At 41.8% G+C, this 26,164-nt stretch overlaps 1 protein-coding gene across 4 annotated transcripts in view; it reads left to right on the top strand.

Annotated features, from left to right (window-relative positions):
* The window catches only part of GRM8 (glutamate metabotropic receptor 8), an 850,596-nt gene that overhangs the window by 144,863 nt on the left and 679,569 nt on the right, over positions 1-26,164 (top strand). For all 4 annotated transcript variants that reach the window (XM_043463632.1, XM_043463633.1, XM_043463634.1 and 1 more), the window contains exon 3: positions 8,177-8,393. In XM_043463632.1, coding sequence (XP_043319567.1) covers positions 8,177-8,393 — 217 coding nt within the window. The remainder of the gene's footprint in view (positions 1-8,176; positions 8,394-26,164) is intronic.

Raw genomic sequence — 26,164 nt, 5'->3', positions numbered from 1 at the left:
CTTGCCTGGAGAATCCCATGGACAGAGGAACCTGATGGGCTATGGTCCACAGGGTCACAAAGATTGGACACGACTGAGGCGACCTTAGCATGCACTCAAAACTCAGTGGAATATATCCAAGTGAATTACGTGAAACCAAGATATGACATTGTGCAAAGCATATGTCTACTCTCAGGCATACACATATATGTACAAAAATGCATTCTTCATGTTTTAAAGAAAGTGTGCCTCCTGTGACTTGGTCTTCATATTTGCCTCAGAAATTTCAGATTTAGCATCAGCAGGAAACCGTATTTCAGTTCTTTATCTAATAATGAGAATTAATTGACCTTGTCTCTTTCTTCTCTGGTTGGCTTGGTTATGGGTGTTGTGAGAGGTAAGGTCTGTATCCTGGCTCATAACAAAATTACAGGCAAGACTTTAAATGTATGAACCATCACTCTACACTCAGCTGTGTTGACTGACCACAGGCCCTTTTAGTGTGCATGTGTAGATAGATTTTGCTCACTCTGAATGAGCTGATGTTGGGCAGGTGAATAATATCACAACACAATGAAATCATTTTCTCTGTCCGTGGCTTCCACAATTTCCCATTTCAATAGACCGCCTCTCCTTTTCTATTTCTAAGCCCCACCATGCATCAAGGGCTTCCCAGGTGGCTCAGTGGTAAAGAATTTGCCTGCTAGTACAGGAGACACAAGTTTAATCCCTGGATTGAGAAGATCCCCTGGAGAAGAAAATGGCAACCTACTCCTGTATTTTTGCCTGGAGAATCCCATGGACAGAGGAACCTGGTAGGTTACAGTCCATGGGGTTGCAAAGAGTCAGACATGCTTGAGCACAAACACATATACACACACGCACACGATGCATCAGAACACAACAGCTAGTGTCCTTTTCTGAATCAGTGGTGAAGATTCAGTTGAGAAGATAGTCATGGACTCATTCCACATTTGGCATTAACTTGTACAAATAGGAAGCTTGCTCTCTAGCCATTGTGTAGGCAAGATTTCTCTGAGCAGGTCCTGCTTTGGGAGGGTAATAGAGCTTCAAAAACAAACTCAGGATAGTCATCCTTCTTCTTTATTTCTCTATATGTAGGTGCCACATTTCTTTCTCCTTTCCCCTCTAATTTCATTTTCATGAAGCTGAGAGGCACATGAAAGCTCAGGGCAGCATGAGGAGGGGAAGGTCAACACTGAACTTAACTTCTAGCTCTGACTCCTCATTTTTATCCAATTTCTGATTATATACTCATGTTTTGCCACAAGCAACTAGTAGTTTTAGTACCAGAGAGCAGTCAAGTCTGAAAAGACAAATTTGATGGCTGTAATCATTATCCTTTTCTGGACCGGGTTCTGCAGCAACAACAAATCCATCCCAAGACCAGGCGGCAGGAAGCTATCATAGCGATGGTGGCTGTTACTAAGAGCAGCATCCCTGAAGAAGTGCTCAGGCAAGCACTACCCCCTGAGGAAGAGCCCAGCTTCAAGCTGATCTTTCACTGGAGAAAACCGATGACACTATTGAACGGCACTGAGAACATACCCAGCCAACTTCCTCCACCATTAAGGTTGACAATCAATGGATGAGGTTGTTTGTAGAGATGGAAAAGCGCAAAAACCTTGTTGGTAATTGATGGTGAAGATGTGGGTGACTCAGGTCTTAAATTGTCTTCTGTCTGCAAATCTGTTCTCAGATGCATGCGAGTTTCTTGCAGGAAGACTCACATTTCCTATGATCCTGAGGGACTTCCCCTGAGCTGTGCTTTAGGACTCATTGCTTGTTAGGGGTGTCTTGGCCTCCTAGTGGATCTTTGGCAAACCAGAAACTGGGGAAAACGCATGTGGGATACATGTCATTTGGAGCAGTCACAGAAAGTTTAAAACTTACCATAGTATTTTAATGTGCAAACAGCAGGGAACATTTAAAAGGCACCTGAAGGGGAATTGCCATCTTCTTGTGCTGTGAAAGAGTATATACAGTGCCTAGAAGCCTCTTGGCTCCTTTCTATCTCAGTAACATCCTGTCTTACCCTGCCAGTCATGTGGAGTTAGATTCAGTGACTTCAGTAGGGAGAGGCACAGTCCATCTGAGGAAGCTGTACACATTCTCAACCCTGTCTAGAAAGTGTAGAAAGCAATGGGCATGAGGCTTGGGGAAGAAATAGGGCTTGGCTGGGCCAGGGAACAGAAAAGAATCTAGTGAGTCAAGTGAGAGAGGGGAAAAGGAGGTCAGAGGCCGAGTCATGGATCCTGTGAATAGAGGCTTCGGCTTTAGTTGAATATCACTGGGGGAAAATGAAGGGCTTTCAGCAAAATTTTGATATTACCTGATTTTTTAAAAAGATCAGTTTGGTTGTTTGTGTAGAATGGATTTGAGAAGGGCAGGAATGGAAGTAGTAAGACCATAATCAGTTAGTTTTAGGAATCAGATATCACAGTGGATCGGACTAGGTTGGGGTGTGCTGTGTTTTACCATCCCTAGATGATGGCCTGAGATGGTTAATTGAACATTTGATTATGTCCAAATTCTGGCCAGCAAGAAAAAGGGGCAGGGCATGAGAAAGAACTGCTCTTTCACTTTAAGGATATGTTTTCAGAAGTTACACTCACCACTATACTAAAGAGCATAGCTGCAAAGAAGGCTGGGAAATGTAGTTTTCTTCTAAGTGGCCAAGTCCTACATAAAAATTTGGGGTTCTAGCTGTAAGAAGTAGTAAACAGACACTAGAGGACAGTAATATCTGCTAACTTCTATTTAAAAAGAAAAAAAAAATATGTTGGCTATTTTTAGCAAAATATCTAAGAAGCTACACATGAATTTCTTTTGAAATAGAAGTTTTGCCTCCTTGAGATCTAAGTTAAACTTTTGGATTATATTAGAATATGTCAGTCCAAGATTCACAGACTATCTAGCTAAATGTGGATCAAGTAATTGGTCTTATTCACAGCTGGGCAAGCACCAGATAACAGGTGTTTAAAAATGATGCAGTTGGATGCCTTAAGGCACTGAAAGAGAAAGGGAAGGAAACCATCCTCTAAGAACAGTGGTGGAGGAGGTTGGGAGGGGAAGTGGATGGAGAACGGTTAGGAGGTTATGGCAGGGCTGAGGTTGGGGAGGCAGGGCAGTGGGTGTCCCTTCCCCAGAGACCTGAAGAATGGGTGGACTGGTGGGCTTCCAGCACACTCATGGGATAATAGTAAGGTGTGGGCACAGGTAAAGGCCCCAAGTCAAGATGGAACATGCTCAGGAACTAGCAACTGTGGGAAGACCTGGAGGGCCAAGGGCAGTGACTCATCACAGGAACTGGTGAGGGCCTCAGAGGCCGGTGAGGACTCAGGTAGAGAAACACCAAGTCAGGGTGAGGGAGAGAGATGGAGGCATCAATGCTCTGGCTGCTCTCTTCTCCTGCCTGCCCACCTCCTGGAGATGCCTCCCACTGGGCAAATTCGGCTGAAAGCCTGAGGCTAGGGACCCAGGTGAGACAGTCACAAAGCAACCTCCTAGGACATACAGCAGGATAGAGAAGGATCGCAAAGGACAAATGAAGAGCCCGCATGGTATTTTGGTGGGATGTCAGGTAGGGGGCTGTTGGGAAGAAGCTATATCAAAATCCCTGCCATGGTTTTTGAGGAATTAATTGCTTTCAAACATTCATTGAATACCTGCTCTGTTAGGGACTAGTGACACCAAATAAGTCAACAGAGACTTTGTCTCTGTGGGACTCCTAAGCCAGCACACGATTATGGTTCTTATGGCAGATGATGGAGACTGTGGGATGAGGGACAGCAAAAGACAGCTCTGCCTGAGAGAAGGCTTCCTGGAAGGAGGGGACGGATGGATGGGTGGAATGATGGTTGAGTACAGATGATTTACAATGTGGTGTTAGTTTCGGTGTACAGCAAAGTGAGTCAGTTTACATTCCCATATAGTCATTCTTTTCTTTTTAGATTATTTTCCCATTATAGGTCATTATAGAATATTGAGTAATTTCCCTGTGCTATATAGTAGGTCCTTGTTGGTTGTCCATTTTATACATGGTAGTGTGCATATGTTAATCTCCAACTTTTGAGCTGGATAGTCCATCTGTGCAGAAGGTGAAGGTGTCTTTCTTCACAGAAGACAGCATGGGCAGGGTTGCAGTCATCATCAGGGTGTGACAATGAAGGCATGAAGCTGGGAAGAAGGATGGAACAGTGTCTGATATCCGGGCTTCCGGAGCCAGATTGATGAGTTTGGATAGTATCCTTTGAATGGGCAGGTGGAAGTTAACAGAGGCTTAAAGGGATGTACATCTTGAAAAAGACGAGCCGATGCAGAATGCTTTCTACACCTGTTTTCTTAGTACACGCTCCTTTTCCTTTTCAGTTCCCTCTTTTACTTCTATGCCTCTCTCACCACATTTTTTGTTGCTGTTTTGCTTCTGGAAACTGAAATATCCAGGGTGAAAGGATTACCTAGAATGGATTCAGTGTAGGAAAAAAAAAATCCCAGGTTAAAAAAAATTCCCACTTCAGTTGCCAGTACGGGTTTAATTTGAGGCAGTGGAAATATTGAGGATGCCAACACAGAAATTAAATTGCTTCATGAGCCAGTGCTTAGTGGTGGGCCACAATAAAGTAAAAATGAGACGTTACTCCATGACAACTTGAAAAGATGTCTTGAAATATGATCAGTATTCAAGATGTCTTATTGTAGGCTGAGACATAGCATGAATTGAACGAATGAAAATACAAACACACACTCTCACATTACTTTTCTGCACATTGATCAGCGAAGAGAAAATTCTTTCAGACTTTGGGGAGAAAGTCCTTTACCTAATTATTCAAACAACCATTTCTTATCTGCACTTTTATTTTATATACCCTTTACACCTGTTTAATTAATCCTAAACATGATGCTGACTGCTAATTAAACAGCCCTGAAAGTGACTGACTGAAGGTAGTAATTTGAGATAATTAGTTTTGGTTTCAAACACTCAATTTTCACACTTTGTGCTCATTTTTAGAAAGGGGTGGCTCATTATTATAGGCAGGGTGTGGATTGTGTAGGGCATTTTACTGCTGGACTCTGAGTAGCTGAGGAAGTAGGATTATTATACATCCAGATAGGGCAATGTAATGGTATAGCACTATGGAATTTGCTATGGAATGCTCCCCATTCCCTCCCACACATGTGCGTGCATGCGCGCGCGCGCGCACACACACACACACACACACACACACACACACACACACACAGAATTCCTTCCAAAATTAAGGTCAGGCTGTTGGATCTTTTTCACTAGAACATAGAAACACACATGCTCTTGATCTTTGGGAAAGATCTCTAGCAAAGGGTAGACCTCACTGCATCATCCATTATCTCTCTCCCAGGTCCTCTGGAAGCAACCAAGAAGGGCAAGATTTGGTGTGTGGTTAGAGATTTGGACGGATGTCCTTGCTAAGTATTTATGTTCTACAAAGGCACGTAGCCTAATCAAGGGGACAATCTATCAAGAGGTGACTGGTATATCTGGCAGAGAACGCAAAGGAACAAAAAGGAGACAGGTCAAGACTGGTTTTCACGATCCTACAATATTGACAGGCAAGTTAGTAAGGTCCTACTAGGAGAACAGGACCGAGAAGAATTGGGTGTGAAATAGACTAAATCATTGTTGTAGGTGATATAGACAGATACAGGTTACTCAGAAGCCAAACAAGTTCTCCAGCACCCTGGAGAGCTCCAAGCACAGTCTTCCCTTCTCTGGGTAAGGAGGCTTTTATACTTTAGGGTGTCACTTTCACTGGCCACCAAAAATGGAGGAGGAAGGACTCTCTAGACCTCCAAAAGGTCTGGATACAGATGTTGAGGGCTTTTTCAAGATGTCGAGAGGAAAGTTGTAACCTCCTTGTGGATTGGGGATCGTCTGGTCAGGGGGTGGTAGGTGATGGATGGTTCCCAGAGTATGTAGCTCTGTGCAGGAAGATGAAATGACAGCAGAACATTGAGCGTTGAACATCAGAGCCCTGACATTAGCTGTGAGATCTGATGGAGAGCAGAGTTAAGAGTTTTATGTCTGAGTCAGACCTGCATCTTCAACCAAGAATCTCAAGTTAGGGCATTGTAGAATCATTTTAACCTCTGGATTTTCACATTACAGATGAGGTGCACATCTCTTAAACTCCATATCCCACAATAGTGTTGCCCACTTTTTAGTTGCTTTCATTCATCTCACAGGAACCTCAGAAGAAACAAGTCAAAAATTGAACTCATCATTTTTGTCTTCCAAATCTCCTCTTGTTCTTCTACCTTGGAAAATATCAAACATTATCTACTCAGATACCAAAGCCATAGAACTCTCATAGAACTGAGAGTCATTTCCCATTTTTTCCTACACCTTTCTTGGTCTTTTAGATACTCACAGGTTCTACACCCTTCCTTTTTTCCCACCTGCCACTCACTGCCTTAGTTCAGTTTTTATACTTTCTTACATAGATTTCTATAGTAGTTTTCTAACTGGAACTAGTAGGCAACTTCTTATGTCTTCACTTTAATTCAGTGTATCTCTGAATTAGGGGTCCACTGGCATCAGATTGTTCTGGAGGACATATTAGAATGAAGATTCCTAAATGTCTAGACATACTAAGTCAGAATTTTGGGGCATGGGGCTGCCCAAGTGGACACTGAAATGTGAGTGTTTCTACTTTTCCCACTGCTGCCAATGTGATCTTTCTAAAACAAAATTTTTGTTGTGCCGCTCCTTGGTTACAATCATGCCGTGCTTCCTCATGACCTTGGTGATAAAGTCCACATTCCTTGTCATACCTGAGTAACGCTTCATCCTCTGGTTTCTGTCTAGCTCTGAAGTTATACTTCCCGACACTCCTCCCTTGGAATCCTGCTTTCCCACCACGAGAAACGCTGCAACACCACACCCTTTCTTGACTCTGCCTTTGGACCATGCTGTTTCCCGAGGCTGAAATGTCTTTCCCCATGTTTTTGCTGGATTTCCTGCATCTTCTGTGCTCGGTCTAGCCTGCATGTGCCTCTGCCATACTTCTTTAACATTCCTATATTCTTCTGTCCTAGCACTTTTCATAGATCGAGTAAGACTCTTCACTTGTATATAGGAGTGAATATTGCATTTCAAACCTTTTTAGGGGTAGATTTATGGCATGCAGTTAATTTGCTACTCAGCTTGAAATTATTTAGGAGAAACAGCATATCTCTAATTTCGAATATCTTCTAGCCATTCACCCTGTTTATGTCAGAAAATAGTCTCTTTTCCTAAAGAAATTATGGTATGGTTTCCTGTTTTGTGATTTTTTTTTTTTTTTTTTTTTGAGGGATGGAAGCCTGGAGAAATGTTATAATGAAAAGATTCATGGTTAGCTGTTCCCAAATCTTATTGTGGTACTCAGTGATTATATTAATAAGCACTGACTAGATTTGCAAAGGTATATATTTAAAATAATTTACCCAAAATATAATCTTAATACTAAAATGGTATCAAGTGTAAAAAAAAAAAGTCTGGTATTAAATTCTCTACTCATCATTATGTAGCCTTTATATCCTGAGGCCAAAGACGATTTCAGAGGTGACCTTTTCTGGGGCGTGTGTGTACATTTCATGTTCATTTCTGCCTCATTTCTTCACCAGAAGTTATCATGTACAGAATAAGAAAAGCAGCAACAACAAAAAGCACAAATGTTTTGCTTTGTCTTCTGAAACAATGGGGACTGAATCAAAACTAAATTCTTTGTTTTGCTGTGGTTTTTTAGTTGCTCAGTCATGTCTGACTCTTTTGCGACTGCATAATCTGTAGCTTGCCACTCTCCTCTGTCCATGGGATTTCCCAGGAAAGAATACTAGAGTGGGTTGCTGTTCCCTTCTCCAGGGGATCTTCCCCACCCAGGGACTGAACCCATGTCTCCTGCATTGCAGACAGATTTTTGAGCACTGGGCCACCAGGGAAGCCCTCTTGTTTAGAAATGTGCTTTGAAAGAAAGTGAGCCCACAGATCTCTATAACCTACTATCTAATGAAATTGATGGTGATGAAATCTCATCTTGGCTGCAGGCTGCTCTGTCTAGGTTTCTGGTATAGCTTTGACTATTTAATCTCTTGTGCAACAGTCCATCATTTGACAAGATTCCTCATGGGTGGAAATGACCTGTCATTTGTTTTGCAGATACCTCAAATCAGCTATGCATCCACCGCCCCAGAGCTAAGTGATAACACCAGGTACGACTTCTTCTCTCGGGTGGTGCCTCCTGACTCCTACCAAGCGCAGGCCATGGTGGACATCGTGACGGCCCTGGGGTGGAATTATGTGTCGACCCTGGCTTCTGAGGGTAACTACGGAGAGAGTGGTGTGGAGGCCTTCACTCAGATCTCGAGGGAGATTGGTAAGTGTATATTTATCAGATGATTGTGTTTGAGACGACAGGCTGTGGCAGTCTGAGTGTCCCCAAGAGCTCTCTGATCTGTGTAGGATAATTAGAGCTCCTACAGATGCATGCATGACCCAGGCTGTCCACTCTAGAGGGAAGCTAGGCTTATTATAAATGGTTTTGTTGTTCATGGTCTATCAAGGTGACACTCTTGTGCTAATTTAGGAAGTAGAGCTCCTGACTCAGGCGAACATTTTTTAAAGTTGTCTGTTTTGATGTGGGAGTTTGCTGGCACATTAGAGCCACTGTATATTTGAATAAATGACATACTATTTGATTGTTCTAGATGGAAGTTTACATTAGCAAGTCATTAAATATTTTTAAAAAAGCAGTAGAATTTAACATCCAACACTAAAGGGATTAAGACTGGTAATCATCTTAAAACAACACTGAAGTAGCCTCCAAGGCTATACTTGAGTGATATTCTTATTGTCATTTTTGACTTTTTGAATTTTGATTCTTACCTGAAACTCTGAAGCTTACGGTGAGTGGGATTAAGGGCAAGATGTGGAAACTTGTTTAGAATAGGGTGCTTGTGAACTCTGTCCTGGTTTTTTTCAACATTCTCATTCAAATCTCTGTAGGCATTTTACTATGTGTGTATTTATCCATGAGGCTGTAAATCTACTACACTATGTGGAAAAACCAGAAGACAAAAACACCTCAGGGCATAAATCTTATTGCTGATTGGGCAACAATATAACTTTTTGGATGAAAGGAGATATGCTACCAGTTACTTAACAAATGCTATTGTTCTTACTAAGAATTACTGAATAAAATTTGCATATTTTTCTATTGCATTGTTTTCTATAATAGCAATGTTTTGCCAAAAATTTAAAGCATCCTTTGGCTGTTTTGGGGTAATTTTGAACTTTGATAACTTAATGTTTTTCTTTGAAGCTTTAAAGCAGGAAAAGATCATGGGAATGATTCAGGCTTATTCCCTAATTAGCAGACAAAGCATCTAAATTTATTGGAATAAGGTTTTCTCTTAAAAGATATGAAGATGCCTAGGATCTGTTATGCTGCATGTAATAAGCATGGAAACTTATGATGCACAATATTTGGTGTGTTTAATATTTGTTCCAGTACTATGCTGCTGCAGAAAATGTAGAAAAGACCTGGTCTTGTTGGATAGATTGGCTTAATTTATCTAAGGGACAGCTATTCATTCTTTGTTATAAATATCCATGATGGCATAATCTTTGCTCTTTTGAATTTTAAATTATATCACTATTGCTATAAAAATGATTCAAAACATTCAACTGAACTTTAAATGATGGTAAATTATATTACCTTCTTGGAAAAGAATCTCACATTCATCCTTAGGAGAAATGCCCACTCTAATGAAAACAGTAGCTTCTGAAAGCAGGTTGAATGCATTATTTAAGCAGCTGATGTTAGTTCTCACCAAAGTGATAACTTAACAAAAGAAGGCAACTAATAGAATATGTATTGAAATGAGAAGTTTTCTGCAGTGATCCTGTACATTCTTAACTAGAGGACACATTCTGTGTGCATGCAACATATTACTACGAAAAATTTAAGACAGGACATTGTTGCAGACTCTGATGAAATGCATTGTTTTAAAAGTTAAAAGTGAGAGTGCAGTTTTATTCTTCTTACCAGAAGAAAAAAAAATGAAATATTTAGTTCTCACTTTTAGGGAACATTGCTATACTTTGGTAACTGTCACCTTAAAGGATTCAGGTGGTACCATTCATTTTTACTGTCTCTATCTTAGTCATTAGTATGGGAGAAAATAATTTTAGTGCCTTGTGTATGCTCCTGATTAGAGCAACATTTCTTCTCTGTTGATCCTTTCAGTATTCTGTGACTTGATTGGCTGTCCATTCTATTTCAGTTCTCACTTATCTGGGGAATGGAGGAGGGCTGTATTGTCAATTAATATGCAGAATACTGAAAAGGCCAAATTAGTGCCACACTAGAGTATGCCATGGAATATATTAAATAGCAAAATCATCCCTCATTTTAATGACAAAGATTTTATCTAGAACAAAAATAGCTGAAAATTAAACCTTTTACATGACAATGAGATTAATGGGAATGACACATGGTAGCAACTTAACCCATTCTGAAGTGATCTGATGACTCTAATGAAAATCCATTAGTTCTGTAACATTTGCTCCTCTTACTACAACACTGATGACATCTCTGTCACTGTGTTACCAGTGTTTTTAAAGATCTTAGTCTCTTGACTGAGAAGGAGATATATGCATTCATTTTTTGGAGTGTCTGCCTATTAATGAAATTGTATATTTTCCCAACTCTTATAAATTTTCCTGTACTCTGTTAAGAATTTCTCCCTTTAGCAATGTTAATTGCTACGAAATTTCAGTGTAACCTGGGACTTCCTATGCTTTGTCTCTGATTAATTCTGACAAATCGTAATGGAATGATAGTGAAATGAAAATCTGTTTAGCGATACATTGCTTGTACGGTTTGATTAGAACGTTTTTCATTTTAACAAAATCCAAGACGTGGGGAAGCACCCTTAGTGAGTCTTGGAGAATAAAGTTTATGAATGAATGATGGTCTTGAACACAGACATCAACGATGTCTCTTCTGTTGTCAGGATCCTTCTCAGGGAGAGAGGGACAGGAGTTATTTGATAAAATAAGACAAGTAGTCCCTTGATATTTTAGCTGTTATAGTCTCAGCCCCAAGCTTCCTAACTATAACTATAAACTATATAAAAAATCTATAACAGTTTTTACTGGAAAAGGCAAAAAAAAAAATTTGAGATCAACAAATGTCACAATTTGATTGGATCATAGTTTGTGTAGTAAGGTATGGAAGACAAAACTGGAAGGCTTGACATGGTACATAGATGACTATTGTACCCCGTAGTATAGTAATTTTATCCTTCATTTTCTAGACAGTGGAGGAAACTACTGAATAGAGAGGAATCCATCAGAATACATATTTAAGATTTTGCTAGTAAGAAGTAGAGGATGGGGAGACCAGTTGAAAGACTTTTGCAATATCAATCTTAACCTCATAGAGGGCAGTGATAATAGAAATGGATGAGGGAACAGACTTGAGAGACACTTGTGAGGTAAAGTCTCTGGAACTTAGCAATTGATGGGAAGTAAAGCTTGAAGGTGAGGCTTCCCTGATATCTCAGCTGGTAAAGAATCTGCCTGCAATGCAGGAGACCCCAGTTTGATTCCTGGGTCGGGAAGATCCCTTGAAGGGATAGATTACCCACTCCAGTACTCTTGGGCTTCTCTGGTGGTTCTGATGGTAAAGAATCCACCTGCGATGTGGGGTGTACCTGGGTTGAGAAGGTCCCCTGGAAGAGGGCATGGCAACCCACTCCAGTACTCTTGCCTGGAGAATCCCCATGGACAGAGGAGCCTGGCAGGTTACAGACCATGGGGTTGCAAGAAGTCGGACATGACTGAATGACTAAGTACAGTGCACCGAGCTCGAAGGTAAGACAAAATTAAACTTGAAATTTTGGTCAATTGGAAAATGCAAGTGCCATGAATAGAAAAGAGAGAGTAAAATGGAAAGGCTGGTTTGGAATGGGAAGCATGGTTTGATTATGAACTCAATAAACTGTAAGTACTGGTACATACCTTTGTGGAGAAGAACACAGTCAAGGACATTGGTTGAGAGCCAAAGCAGGAACTGAGATGTAGTTCTGAAGCTCATTCTCACAAAATTGATAATCGAGGTGAGGAAGGTAATTGCTAAGGTGTAGAATGTGAATTACAGTAAGAAATGTAGAGTGAGAATTAAAGGGGGCAGAGGATACACTTGTGGGCTTTACATAAAGGTATGGGATGATGAGCATTGTTGAGGATGTAGAGGAAAGGAAGGCATTGTGCATGGTTGATATGAGTGTAAATTGGTGTAGTCATTATGGAAAATAATATGGAGTTTCCTTGGAAATTAAAAATAGAACTACCACATGATCCAGTGATTCCACTTCTAAGTTTATAACCAAAGAAAATGAAATCAATATTTTGAAGAGGTATCTGCATCTTGTGTTCATTGTAACATTATTTTCAATAGCCAAGATATGGAAACAAACTAAATGACCATTGATGGATGAATGGACAAAGTATATCTATATTTATGTATCTATCTCTCTCTATATATAATGGGATATTATTTAGCCTTTGTAAAGAAGGAAATCCTGCCACTTGTGACAACATGGATAAATCTGGAGGGCATTGTACTAAGTGAAGAAAGCCAGACACAGAAAGACAAATACTGCATGCTCTCACTTATGTGTAGGATTCTAAAAAGTCAAACTCATGAAAGCAGAGTGTGTTGCTAGAGGCTAGTGGGGGGAGTGGTAAGGGAAATGGAATATATTGGCCAAAGAGAATAAACTTTCAGTTAAACAGGATTAATAAATTTTGAAGATCTAATGTACAGAATGGTAACTATAGCTAAAGATACTGTGTTGTTTGCTTGAAATTTACTGAGAATTGATCTCAAGTGTTCTCACCACACACACACAACTATGTGAGGTAATGGAAATGTCAATTAGCTTGATTGTGGTAATCATTCCACAATGTATACTTTTATCAAAACATTGAGTTGTACGCCTTAAATGTATACAATTTTTGTTTGTCAATTATACCTCAATCAAGTTGAGGAAAATAAAATTAGTATAAATGAAAAAAATGAAGATGTGGCAATAGTGGCCTAGATTTAGCCGAGAATAGGGCAGAGAGTTCTCTTGATGGGATTTGTGGCTATGGGAGGGATCTCAGTCTTCTTTGAAGTTTTCCATGATGAGAGATGGTAGGAGTTCTTGATGAAAAAAATCAAGGATATTGAGCAGATTTTCATAAGAGAACAGGAACTTTGCCAGAGGGCACAGCTGAAATTATGTGGCACTGTGACAGAGGATCAAGGATTGTCCTTGACAGGGAGTGTATTAGGGCTGCCATAACCAAGTGAGTGGCTAAAAACAACAGAAACTTAACTGTCTCACAATTCTGGAGGCTAGAAATCTGAAATCAAGGTGTCAGCAGAGCCACACCTTGGAATTTGCTGGTAATCAGTGGTGTTCATTGATCACCAGAGGTACCTGGTATGCTATAGTCTGTGAGTGGCAAAGACTTGGACATGACCAAGCATGCATGCAGTGGTGTTCATTGGATTCATCCATCAATTTAGTCTTTGCATCCATCATCACCTTGCTGTCTTTTCTCTTCTTGTTTCTGCCCCTGTCTTCTCTCTTTATAAAGATGCCAGTCATGTTGGATTAAAGGCCCCACCCTATTCCAGTATGACCTTAACTAATTATATCTGCAATAACTCTATTTCCTTATAAGGTCACATTCTGAGGTATTGGGTGTATCTTTCTGGGAGACACAATTTAATACCCATAACAATGGAGATAGTATGAAGACTGGTGTACTTAGGGAGAAAATTTCCATGACAGAGATGGGAGGTAAACCAGGAGGACAAACAGTAAGCAATAAAGATGAGGGGGTTTCTAGTAGACAGAATTTGGTAATGAAGAAGACGTAATATAATATGCTCACAGGTCCCTTTTGAACTGCTACAGAGTTTTACTGTCTCAGGCTTGACTAGTTGGGTAGATGAGGTGACCCGATGGATAACTCAGGGTTCTAGACTGGGTGGGATCTTTGTCTCTGGCTTTCCCAGGATTCTAAGCAGTCAGAACTTCTCTAGTAAAATCATTGGCCACTCCCCATACAGTGGGGGTACCAGTTGTTCAGCCCCACGCTTTGTGTAATTCCAAGGTATTGTTCTTTTCAGTAACACCTGGGAAATTATGGACATCTGAGAGTCCTTCTGGCCTAACTGATTTTTTTTTTTCATTTATTTTTATTAGTTGGAGGCTAATTACTTTACAATATTGTAGTGGTTTTTGTCATACATTGACATGAATCAGCCATGGATTTACATATATTCCCCATCCCGATCCCCCCTCCCACCTCGATTTTTATTTTTCCCTTTGGTCTCTTTTGGCTTGAGGGAAGGGAATAGCTTAGTTGCTACTGGTTGTTAGGACTTTTCCATCACCTATTTTACATACCCTCAGTTCTTAGGACCACAGTCCTCTATGTCTGTCTTGCTTTAATGATTTGATATGATGTTTTCATTGATATTGTAATAAAGAGGTTAATAATACATGCCCATGCTTTTCTGTTGTAAGCTCTGGAACTTGTAGCTTGTGACTCAATAAATGACTTCCTTGAGGCTTTAGACAGGTTGTTTCCCCGCTTTGTCTTAGCTTATTATATTATTTAAAAAGAAGACAGGATAATAAATGTTAATGCTGCCATGATCATTATAAAGGGGCAAGGAAGCTAAAGCTTTATCTTTGAAGATAAAAGGAATATGTGAAAGCACTGTAGCTTATCACTGTGAATTTGCACAGTATGGCAACACATGTCCTTTAATCAGCCATCGTGTTTATGAATGGCTTATTGAAGATGACAGGCCTGCAAGTTGTCATCGAACACATTACGGGGGCAGAATAGACCTGATTCTGTCAAATCTTCTACTGTACGTGACTTTTTTTCTCCCAATTTGCAAATGCTGGAAGCTTCTGACTATTGTCTGACATGTGTTCCGAATCTTAAAATCTCAGACTTGGAAGGGACCACAGAGGTCGTTGGATTGGCAAAATTTGTTCAAAATGTTAATGCAATAAATCCATTTAATTCGTTCATTTTTTGTGTATATAAAATGACCAACACTTGCCAAAACACTGGATAGTAATTTATTTTCGGTGTGGATCAAGAAATAAAGTAAATTTCATTCCAACTCTCCAATGAAAAAGTGCCCACTGATCATATTTTTAAGCTATCTCAGTACAGTTTTAAAAGGAAACATTTTTTTCCTCCTGGGTTATAAACAAGAATCAAGTTTCTATTAACTGCAATGGATTCGCATTGAGATTAAAACAAAGTATTTTCAATGACAAAGGGAAAAAAATACAGAGAGCAGCCTTTTCCCTCAGATGTTCATTGCTTTGGAAAAAGGACTTCCAACAGGCAAAAATCAATTTGACAGAAGTATTAATGTTGTAAAATACTATGAATGAAAGGAAACATTTTAATTCAATTGAAATTTTTGCTTTATATTCCTACAGCTGAGTTCCATTGATAACACAACATTTCAAGTTGCAAATCATATTTAATTAATATTAACACCAGGTAATTGGCAAGAATAACTTCAAAGGAGGGCTGAGGAAATTGCAAATTGGAACTGCAGGTGCAGTGATCCTGCAGAAGCTTTACAGGGATCCAAAGAAAATGTATATGATTTTTTGACAATTACTGCAGAACTTGATCAAATAGAGCATCATTTCAAAGCTGTTCTTCACTCTGGCCTTGCTTAATATTTAGGGCTTAGGAATGGCTAAGTAGCAACAGCTGCTATTAATGTGAAATGGCAAATAGCATCCAATAGATGCTTTTAAACCTATGATTCTAACACTATAGTTAAGTGTTTAGTAAACAATGGCAGTTTGATGCAGTGAAACCCACCTTGGAATCAGAAATATGTTTAAATTCCCCTTCTTCAATTAAGAGATTTTGTCTGAAGATTCATTTCCTTGTCTGTAAAATAGATAAGGCCTCTGCTCAGTGATCATCACGTGATAGAATGTTCTTCATAAACTCGAAAGTGCTATTTGATATCAGGTATTGCTAGTGAAAGGAGCTGAGGTAATACAGGTTTCTTTTCCAGAATGTGTGGCAAAGCTGTAGATGATTGTGAAGGTGGTCGATGTACTCTGCCTGCTTCTCAAGCAAAGAGAAGGCTTTGCTTGATTCATTACTTTCAAACTTAGTCATATTCTGCTTGAAAGATCAGAGAGGAGATTTTGAATGGCTCCTGACTACCTACTCTCTATGTTACTAGTCCTCCACAACCATTGTAGTATGGATTCTACCCTGTCTTATTCCTTGTTGCCCCTGGCTATTGCATATTGCTTATCATATCGCCAACAGTGGTGTTTGTTTGGGTCTGCTTACTCCGGTAGGACATTGTTCAGATGTCAAGACAAGCTTGAATTCCTTGCCTCATCCTTAGCAAGGTGTTCGCATGAGCTTAACTCTGTGGAGCTACCTGCCATTCTGATTGTAATACCAATTTCTCTGTATACCTCTCTCACCAAAATGTGTTTTTCTCAATAGAAGAATCCCCCTCCATCCTAATACCCAGCAGAGTACCTAGCATATGCAACATGCTTCATGAATTTCTGTTGGATGACTACTGTCACCAGCCTCAGGGCTGTGTAAGTGCTGTGATCTTTGTGGTCAGGCTTGCTTGCACTCTGGAAACCTAAGGGTGGAGATGGCCCCAACAATGGCTTGTGCATTTTCCTCGCTAACATGTAACCTCTATGGGAACATTTGGGACTTTCCTACTGTTGAACCACTCAGAATTCATTTTTTTTTATTACTGAAAAATGCCAAAGCCTGTCATCTGTAGGTTGAACCCACCTTTAATCCCTCAGTCCAAACAGTGCTGGGAAGTGAGCTAGAGCTTCTTATCAGCCGGGTCTGACTTCCAGATCTGTCATAATCTAACTGCAAGATCTTGGGTAAGTTACTCTTGCTGTGTCCCAGTTTTCTTATCTGTACAATGGGGTAACAATTGTATAAGGATTGAATGAAGTCATGCAGAACAATGTGTGGCTCATGTTAAGTTGTCCACAGCTGCCAACTCGTGTTAGGAGCCCATTTTCACTGATGCGTGATCCAGGGGTCTCTTATTGCTCTGAGTCTGTGCCAAATTTGCTCAGTGAGCAAATAAGAAGGCAAAGTGAGGCCTCCATCAGAGCTCAAATCAAAGCAGCCAGTACCCCTCATTCCTAAAACTTGCTTTGCACCTCCTGGCAGAGACCAATCCTGTTGTTATTATTTTTTCTTAGCATGACTAATGTCATATGTGGAATAGTGTTGGCACCTGGTTGAATGCATGAATTAATTAAATGCCAATCAGTGTTGACTCACCAAATATGCTTTCTTTTCTTCCTTTTGAACCTTCTGTGTATTAGCTGACTCAGCCAGCATTCATTGTGTACTCATTGTGGATCAGGGCATACTTGCTCTAGACTTTCAGGATCCAGAGATGAATCATGGCCTCGGTTTCCTAGCTGGTTACTGCATATCAGAGGAAACAGAGATGTAAACAAACAATTACAAATGAATGTGAGCATTGCCTTCATAGAGGCATCAACTAGAGTCATTGTCCAAGAACACAGTGCCCAAGAGAGGGTATCCTGCAGTGCATGTAACGAAAAGACCTGCCATAAGGCAGTGGAGGGTGACAGTTTATGGACCCCCAGACTCAAAGGGAGTACACTGTGTGATGTGAGTGAAGTAAATTTAGGTAAGGTCAACACAATTTCCTGAGAAAAAGAGACAGCACCAAAAATGTGTGTAGAATATGATGCCAACTTTGTAACATATATATTTGTGAGATGATTAATGTATGCAAAAATATGTATAGTTTTTGACAATTCTTTCTCTTTATCAGAGTATATTTGCTTTACAACGCTGTGCTCGTTTTGGACAAGTCTTACTCCTTCATCTGTCAGTGGTACTCAGATGTGCCCCTTCACAGACACCAGTGTCTGGCTTGCTCTGCAGCCTCAGCCCCTGTTCTCCCTGGTCACTGCCACCCGGCATCATCCATGGCCTTGGCAGCAGTTTCAGTTCTGTTCAGCCCCTGAGTCTTAAAACAGGGCCAACCACTTGTCCCGACCTCAGCTTGCAAGTTTCTGGGCTTTGGAACGAGTTTACCACGGTGGACCCTGTACTTGCTGGTCCCAGAGTGAGCTCTGGGCCCCCTTCTAGGTCCCTGCACACTTACAATGCTGTCCACCCTGACTCACCCTCTGTATCCCTAGGAATGGGGCTCTGCCTCAGATGCTGGCCTCTGAGGTTGAACCATTACACATTGCCTATCCCTTGTCAACTCTTTCACCTGACTGGGTGGAGGTGACTGGTCCTCTGCGTGGACGCATGCAGTTGTTGGGATCTGACTCTGCATGAAGCCATTGCACAGAATCCTGTCTATTGGGGTCCTAGGGGGTGTGGGGTTCCTGACCCTGTCTAGCTTGTTGTCTTTATATTTCTCATGTCCTTTCAGTGCCGTATCCCTAGACTAAAGGAGTTCAGCTTCAGAGGCTGGTTTGAGTGTCTCTTGCAGAGTTTCCCACTGAAATGCTTAGGAAGGATTAGAATCTCCCTACCAACAGGGTTGTCCCTGTTTAGAGTTATTCTTTTCCTGGTACCTAACTCTTCTTGCCAACTGTATGAGTTTCCTAGGGTTGCCATAACAAAGTACAAGAAACCCGTGGCTTAAATGGCATAAATCTATTTTTTGGAGGGGAGGGGTTGCTAGTTGCATGACTCGTGGGATCTTAGTTCCCTGATCAGGGATCAAACCCACGGCCTCCGCAGTGAAAGCTTGGAGTCCTAAACACTGCACCTCCAGGGAAGTCCCACATAAACCTCTTGTGTCGTGGTTCTGGAGGCTAGAAGTCCAGGATCAAGGTGTCAGAACCCTAATTCAATAGACCTCATATTATTAGTAAGACCTCCTCTTCATTAGGGCTTCCCTGGTGGCTCAGTGGTGAAGAATCCTCTTGCCAATGCAGGAGATGTGAGTTTGATTGCTAGGTTGGGAAGATTCCCTGGAGAAGGAAATGACAACCCACTCCAGTATTCTTACTTGGGAAATCCCATGGACAGAAGCGCCTGGCAGGCTACAGTCCATGGGGTTATAAAGAGTTGTACATGATTTAGCAGCTAAACAATAGCAGCAGCAACATCTTTATTAATCATATTTGTAAAGGCCCTTTATTAACTGTCTCTCTAGTGAAAATAAGGTCACATTCTGGGATACAGGGGTTAGGACTTCAATGTATGAATTTGGATGGGGAGGGAGTCACAATTCAGCCATAACACAGACAGTAACTGCTGGATTGAGCCCTAATTTATGGAGTTCTGTCTGAACAGAACCCACATTTGTTCCAGTCCTTTAGATGGATTTTGGGCTGTGGACTACCCAGTTTCTCCTGAGGGATCAGCTTCTGTAACCAGGTTAGCCAGCCCCATTTCGCCTTGAACTTGCCAGCTGGACTCTGCTTGTAGAGCTTATAGCTGAATGCCTGTGCCATGACAAGAGTATGCTTTCCCTCCTCCCCGTTCTTAGCCCCAAAGAAATTGCATTCTTTTCTTTCCCTTTCCAAAGTCATTTTCTTGTTCAAGCTCTTCTGTTTGGAAACCCCAGCCCTAGATGAGAGCTTTAAGGTGCCATCCACACTTTACTGTGTTGCTAGAAGAACATAATATAAAACATCTTTCTACAGAAATGAAGCAACATCAGAATCCATTTATGTGACTGTTTTGTAGGTCCTGAAAGAGCTGGCCTGAGAATGAGGAGTGTTTTCTCAGTTTCCTTCATGACTTATCTGCAAGGCAATAATTATGGTTTTCTTGAAAATAAATGGCTCAAGAATAGAGCAATCAGGAGGGTATAAGATGAATAGTTTATTGAAAAAAGGTGCCAATTATTTCAAGGGTCACATCCCTTGGCAAAACTGGGCCGCTCGGTCTTTGTTTTCCAACAGCTGCATGTTTGACATATGCCGGGCTTCTTTCTTTGCTTCTTTCAGTGTTACCTGGTCAGAGTGATTTCATGATTCATTGGGGACCCCACAAGGGGAAGGCTGGAGAAAGAAAGCAAAGTGAAACTCAAGTCAGCACATTTTGTTTCTTGTTAACAGCTCTGGGAGGAGGTTTGGTCGGGAAAGGAATTTTAAGTGATGATTTAAACATATCTCCTGGCAGTTCCACTAGTGAGGAAAAAAAAAAAAACCTCTTGTAGCAGCTCAGACATACTTCTGAAGCTGTGGTACTCAGGGCCACATGACTCCAGGGCCACATTTACATCATGAATCAGCGCTGGCACCCACATAATGGGCTATTAAGGGAAAGAAGGAAGTGCCGAGTACATTGTTAGCCTTTTGTGTTGAGTATCGTGGAGGATTTCCCAGGTGGCTCAGTGGTAAAGAATCTGCCTGCCAATGCAGGATACGCAAGAGATGCCGGTTCGATACCTGGGTGGGGAAGATCCCCTGGAGGAGGAAGTGGTGCCCTACTCCAGTGTTCCTGCCTGGAAAATCCCATGGACAGAGGAGCCTGGCAGGCTACGTCCATGGAGTCACAAGAGTCAGATACGACTGAGCAACTGGGCACAGACATCATGGAGGGCAGCCATGGTGCATCCCTTCAGAGTGGGCTTGTCATGATGCCAGGAGGATCCTAGGGTGGATGGAAATATTCATGGGAGTTGATGTGACATTTCATTCAAGAAATATTTGAGCACCTTGGGCTTGCCTGGTGGTCCAGTGGTTAAGAATCTGCCTGCCAATGCAGGGGACATGGGTTTGATCCCTGCTCTGGGAAAATCCCACATGCCACAGGGCAACTAAGCCCATGCTTTGCAGCCACTGAGACCTGGAAGCCCTAGAGCCCGTGCTCTGCAACAAGAGAAGCCACCACCATGAGAAGCCTGTGCACCGCTTCTAGAGAGCACCCCCGCTCCTTGCAACTGGAGAAATCCCGTGAGCAGCAACAAAGACCCAGCACAGCCAAAAATATATAAATGGATAAATAAAGAGAAATATTCGAGCACCTACCATACGTTGGGACCCCATTCTAGGAGGTTAGAGTATGGCGCTGGGTGAGTCCCATCTGATTGGCTTTCTAGTCAAGCTTACCAGCTTCACAGATGGTAAGCTTACATCTTACCATCTTCTTACCATCTTCACATGTTCTTTTAGTCTCCTATCTCTGTGCTGTGCTCAGTCACTCCAGTCATGTCCGACTCTTTGCAACCCCATGGACTGTACCCCGCCAGGCTCCTCTGTCCATGGGATTTCCCAGGCAAGAATGCTGGAGTGGATTGCCATTTTCTTCTTCAGGGAATCTTCCCAACCCAGGAATTGAACCCAGGTCTCCCGCAAGCCTACAGTGTGAGATGCCTCCAACTGAGAGTCCACAAAAATAAGGAGAGAGAGTATGTGTCACATTGACAAGTTGATTCCTTAGGTGTCCTGGAGATGCCAGTGTTCAACTGAGATGTCCAAGGCATGCTGGGGGGAAGGGGTATATATATGTGAGGGAAAAGGGTGTCTTCTTGGTCACAGAGAGGGATAGATCTGACTTGGGAAGCTTACCAGGTACAGATGTTTGTGAGCAACCGCAGATGCAGGGGGCGCAAATGTAGATTTCATTCTCAAGCAATGGAAAGTTTTTGAAGGGTTTAGAGAGTAGCATAGTACAATTTAGATTTTAAGGGGATCATCTGCAAAAATAGGATTGTAGGGTCAGGATTGAATTAGAACATGAGTTAGAAGTCTATTGGGATTGACTTGCACTGGGATGGGGTAAAGGGAGGGAAGTGTGTGAATTGGTATAGGTATTGGCAGGACCAAAGTCCCAGGCCTGGGAAAATGAGGTGACTTAATGCTACAGGGATCTAAGCCATTGAAACCAAGGACCTTTAAAACTTGTTGGTCAACAGCAGAATGTGTTCTAGATTGTCCTTATATCAGAATGGATGTGTCCCAAATGACTATATGATTCCCTTAAAAGAATGATTCAGGGGTGGGAGACCAAGTGCATTATTTCCTGGCAAAATTTTATTCCAACTAATGCTTCAGTGAAAAAGGGATAAAAGTTGTGTCCCCCATGTTGTTGTTACTTTTTTTTTTTAAAAAAACAACATAATCCATTAGATTATGCTATACTAAAGCATAGATTATGCTTTATTTCTATTCTTATGGTATTCTAGGAGGACCTGAAGTTTTGTTAATTGTTCTAAATATTTTCCTCTTAACTCACATTTCTTGTTGCCTTCATACTCTTGTGTTACTGACTCATTTTAAGTCTCATTAATCATGCAGCTTTCTGAACATTTTTGTGCTTTTATAATACAAGGATTATTTTGGAAACACTTCTGGGTCCGTATAGCCAAGGGTCATAAAAATGGGTGATTTGACACACTGGTCTCTAAAAATTAGGTTTAGTGTGGCTTTCATTAAAGCATGTAAAATTATGATTTGACCTAATTACTTTTGAGTTGTAAATTTGTAAACGCACCATATTCTGTTAATGTGACTATTTGCCTACCAAAGTCTCTCTCCTCTCTGTCTTATTGTTCCCATGTCCAAGTTTGTCCTTAGATAATTCATTGAAAGGGGAGGGAACTATTAGTGCTTACTTTATAAGTACAATATAACTGAATTTTTACTAGGCTGTGAGGCATATATTATAATACCTCTCTTACAGATGGGAAAACCAAGGCTCAAAAAAGGTACGTAGCAGTCCAAGATAACCTAATTCATTAGGAAGTGGTAGCATGGGATACAAACCAAGAGTTCTGTGACTCCAAAATTTGTATTCTTTTTACTACCTCTTGCTATTTCTCTTTGAAGTTTGCAGAGTTTGGCTTCTTCAGTCAAGTTTCCCATCCTTGTCCTGGGAAGTTGCAGGGAGGACAGCAACCATGCTCTCTCAACAGTCTGATTTCTTGACTCTCCTTCACTATCCCCACACTCACTGTGTTTTTGTGCTGTACCTTATGATCTGAGCATTATCTAATGCATCTGTGTGGATCCTCTTCCGTTTTCTGGAAATGCTGCATCCCGCATGTCTGCCTGGAGCTATTTTCATTCTTTAACACCCAGCATTAATGATATTTCCTTAGTGAAACCTTCCTAGATTCCCAGAAGGCATTAGATGAGCTCTTTTCTGCAGTTGCAACCCTTTGTATACGCCGTTAGTGAAGAAAGTAGTTGACCTGAAACAAGTACATATTTTTCCAGCCAAGATTTGATTTGGAATCAACAGAGAATTACAGTTTGGGGTCTGCAACCATGGCGAGCTACAGGCAGGTCCCCGCAGGGCAAGGGAAGAAGGACACTTTTATAGAGGAGAAAAGGAAGAGGCCTCTAGTAAATAGAGTCCATGGCTTTTCATTGGCTGAGTCCCAGCCAGGAGAAGAATCTTTCTTCTTCCCGTTGCACTCTGCTCTTGTCATGGGGCACAAGCCTTGCCCCTTCTGGCCTCCCAACTCTCTTTTGTTGAGATTTATGTTTATTAATTTTTTTACTAAAACATTTATTTCATGGTTTCAGTCAAGACTCAAACGTAAGCCAACAAGAAAATTGGGGGTGGTTCACAGTCTCAGAGTAACTCTGACCTCAGGTCGGTTTAGCTCCACATTTTAAAGTGAACTGACAGGAATGCGTCCTGTTCCAGCTCTGGCTTCTGGCTTCTGCTTTCTTGCAAGTTGGCTTTATCCTCAGGTTTCTTCCACATGGCGGGAGGAGGGTCACCAGCAGCTGTGTGCTTGTGGACTGCCAGCTTAGCAGCTGTATTTCTTTCCTAGAGCTGCCTTAGCAAGTCACCACATGGTGTGACTTAGAACAGCAGAAATGTATTCTCTCTCCCACCGCTCTGGGGCTGGATCTGAAATCCAGGTGTTAGCAGTGTTTGCTCCTTCTGGAGATTCTGAGGGATCATCTGTCCCATGCCACTCTCATGGCTTTCGGTGACTGCCAGAAATTCCTGGCATTCCTTGGTTTGTGGCTGCCTAACTCGGATCCCTGTGTCTGTGGTCACACCACCTTTCTCTCTGTGTATTTGAGCCTTCTCTTTTTCTGTCTCTTATAAGGACACTCCTCATTGGGCTTAGGGTCCACTCTCATCCAGGTTGATCTTGTTTTGAGTTCCTTCCCTTTGTTAAATCTGCAAAGACCCTTATTCCAAATGAGGTAACATTCTGAGTTCCAGACAGTTATATCTTCTGGGGGAATACTGTCAATCCACTCTGGCAACCATAGTGGGAAGGGTCTGCTTCTTCCCACTGGTTCCAGCAGAGACCCAGACTTGGCCCCACCATACTGGGTTTCAGTCCATCCCTCAAGCAACCACTCTGGCCTAAGGAAGACACTTTTCACAGTGGCCAGGCGTGGGTCCCATGTCCATCTGGAGCTGGAGAGAAGAAGGTGGGGAGAGCCCTACTTGAAACACATGGTCAAAGCCACAGGGAAGGATCATTCCTCAAGGCTAAATTGAGGTGCCCTTCTAGAACAAGGAGAAAAGGCTGCCAGACAGGAGAAGCACTATGCATATTGTGTGCTGTCCGTCTGTCGACCTCTCTGCCTCCCATCTAGACCGTGACCTTCTCAGGGTAGCAGCAACCTGGTCTTATTCATCAGTGCCTGGGGCAGGATAGAGCTCTATCAACATATGTTAAATTGGAGCTAAAATTTCCCTGAAAAATAAGATTTAAATGTAGCCATGAATCATAATATTTGTCAAAAATAGTTTTGGCCTCCGTCTAAATGATAACAAGCAAAGCGGTTTCAAGGACAAGGAAAGACTTCTGTTAAGTGTTCTCTGCTTTGAAAAAGCTCTGCCTTCTGTCATGTGTCTCTCAGCTGAGCGTGTTGGTGACCAGAGGAATGAAACCGGGGGCTTCAGGCTCATTGACGGTCGCCGCGTCCGCCTCCTCAGCGGTTCTCTGTGGCCAGATGCGCACTGTGCCCACCATCCCTCACCACCAGTGGAGTCCAGCACAGTTCACACATGGCCAAAGAGCCACCTTTTCAGCCATGGGCCAGGTCTGACCACTAGCTGACTGGACAGCAGTCAGAGGAGTCCAGATTATAAGGAAAGAACTAGAATATTTTGTTTGGCTGTTTTAAAACATGGCTGAACTTTTTATTTTCAAGAAGACATTTCAGTTCTTTTTATGGTTTCTAAATCAATGAATTTTCTAATTTCTCCATTAAAACAAAACAAAACAGGATTCCCTGCAGGCCTGTGAGGAAGCATGAAGCCTGTGTGTTCTATGCGTCTTCAAGGGAGAAAGGCACTTGAGAAAGCCCTGTTATTGAGAACTGACATAAAAAGTGCAAATGTAATTGGCATGTTGAAGAGCCTCCACGGTGTCACTTCTTTATTTTTAAAATGCAACTCCTTTATTTTAAGCAAATTCTTTAAGCGACATCTTTATTTTTAATTTCTACTGGTTCTTGACGTATGATGGTCTAGCTCCTTCTATATCCTCCTCTAGAGGATATCTTGGCTTTAGTCCTTTAATGACTTCTAAATATACAAAAAGTCTCATTTTCAGTTATTAAAATGGCCAGCCCAGTGGCATACAGCTGAATTTCCACCAAACGGAAAATTTCTCCCCTCCCACAGCTTGGAGCTGCTTTGGGCTGGAGCCCTGCTGTGGCGAGGGGGTGGGGGGCTTTGCTGGCCGCTTCTCTGCTGCCCCCTGTCCCCACACCCCCAGCCCAGCCGCCTGGCGCTGCTTTAACATCTTGCAGTAGTTACCAAGGTGTCGGCACAGGTGTTCCTGCAGTTGACTGGCTACAGTACCCGTCCTTGACAGAGGATGTTTTCTCCTCGTTTCCCCACTTTTTTTTTTTGTTTTTCCTTGGAGGAACTTTGGTTTTCCTCCTGGCTTCTGGCATTGGGCCCTCCATGTGGGCCGACATATGCTTTGGGTCTTGATCTCAGCAGTGTGAACTTGTGAGTTCAGCTTTTTCCCCCCTTGTTTGTAAATGAAAAGCTGGAGGTAGGACTTGATTAATGAAGGTGGAACAGGAGCAGAACTCTGGCTTCTTTTATTTATGCCCCGACGGGAGCCGTCCCTAGGTCACA

This window comes from Cervus canadensis, chromosome 3, assembly GCF_019320065.1.
Source record: "Cervus canadensis isolate Bull #8, Minnesota chromosome 3, ASM1932006v1, whole genome shotgun sequence".
NCBI lineage: Eukaryota > Metazoa > Chordata > Mammalia > Artiodactyla > Cervidae > Cervus > Cervus canadensis.
Note: the sequence above shows the minus strand (reverse complement) of the source record. Positions and strands in the feature narration are given on the sequence as shown.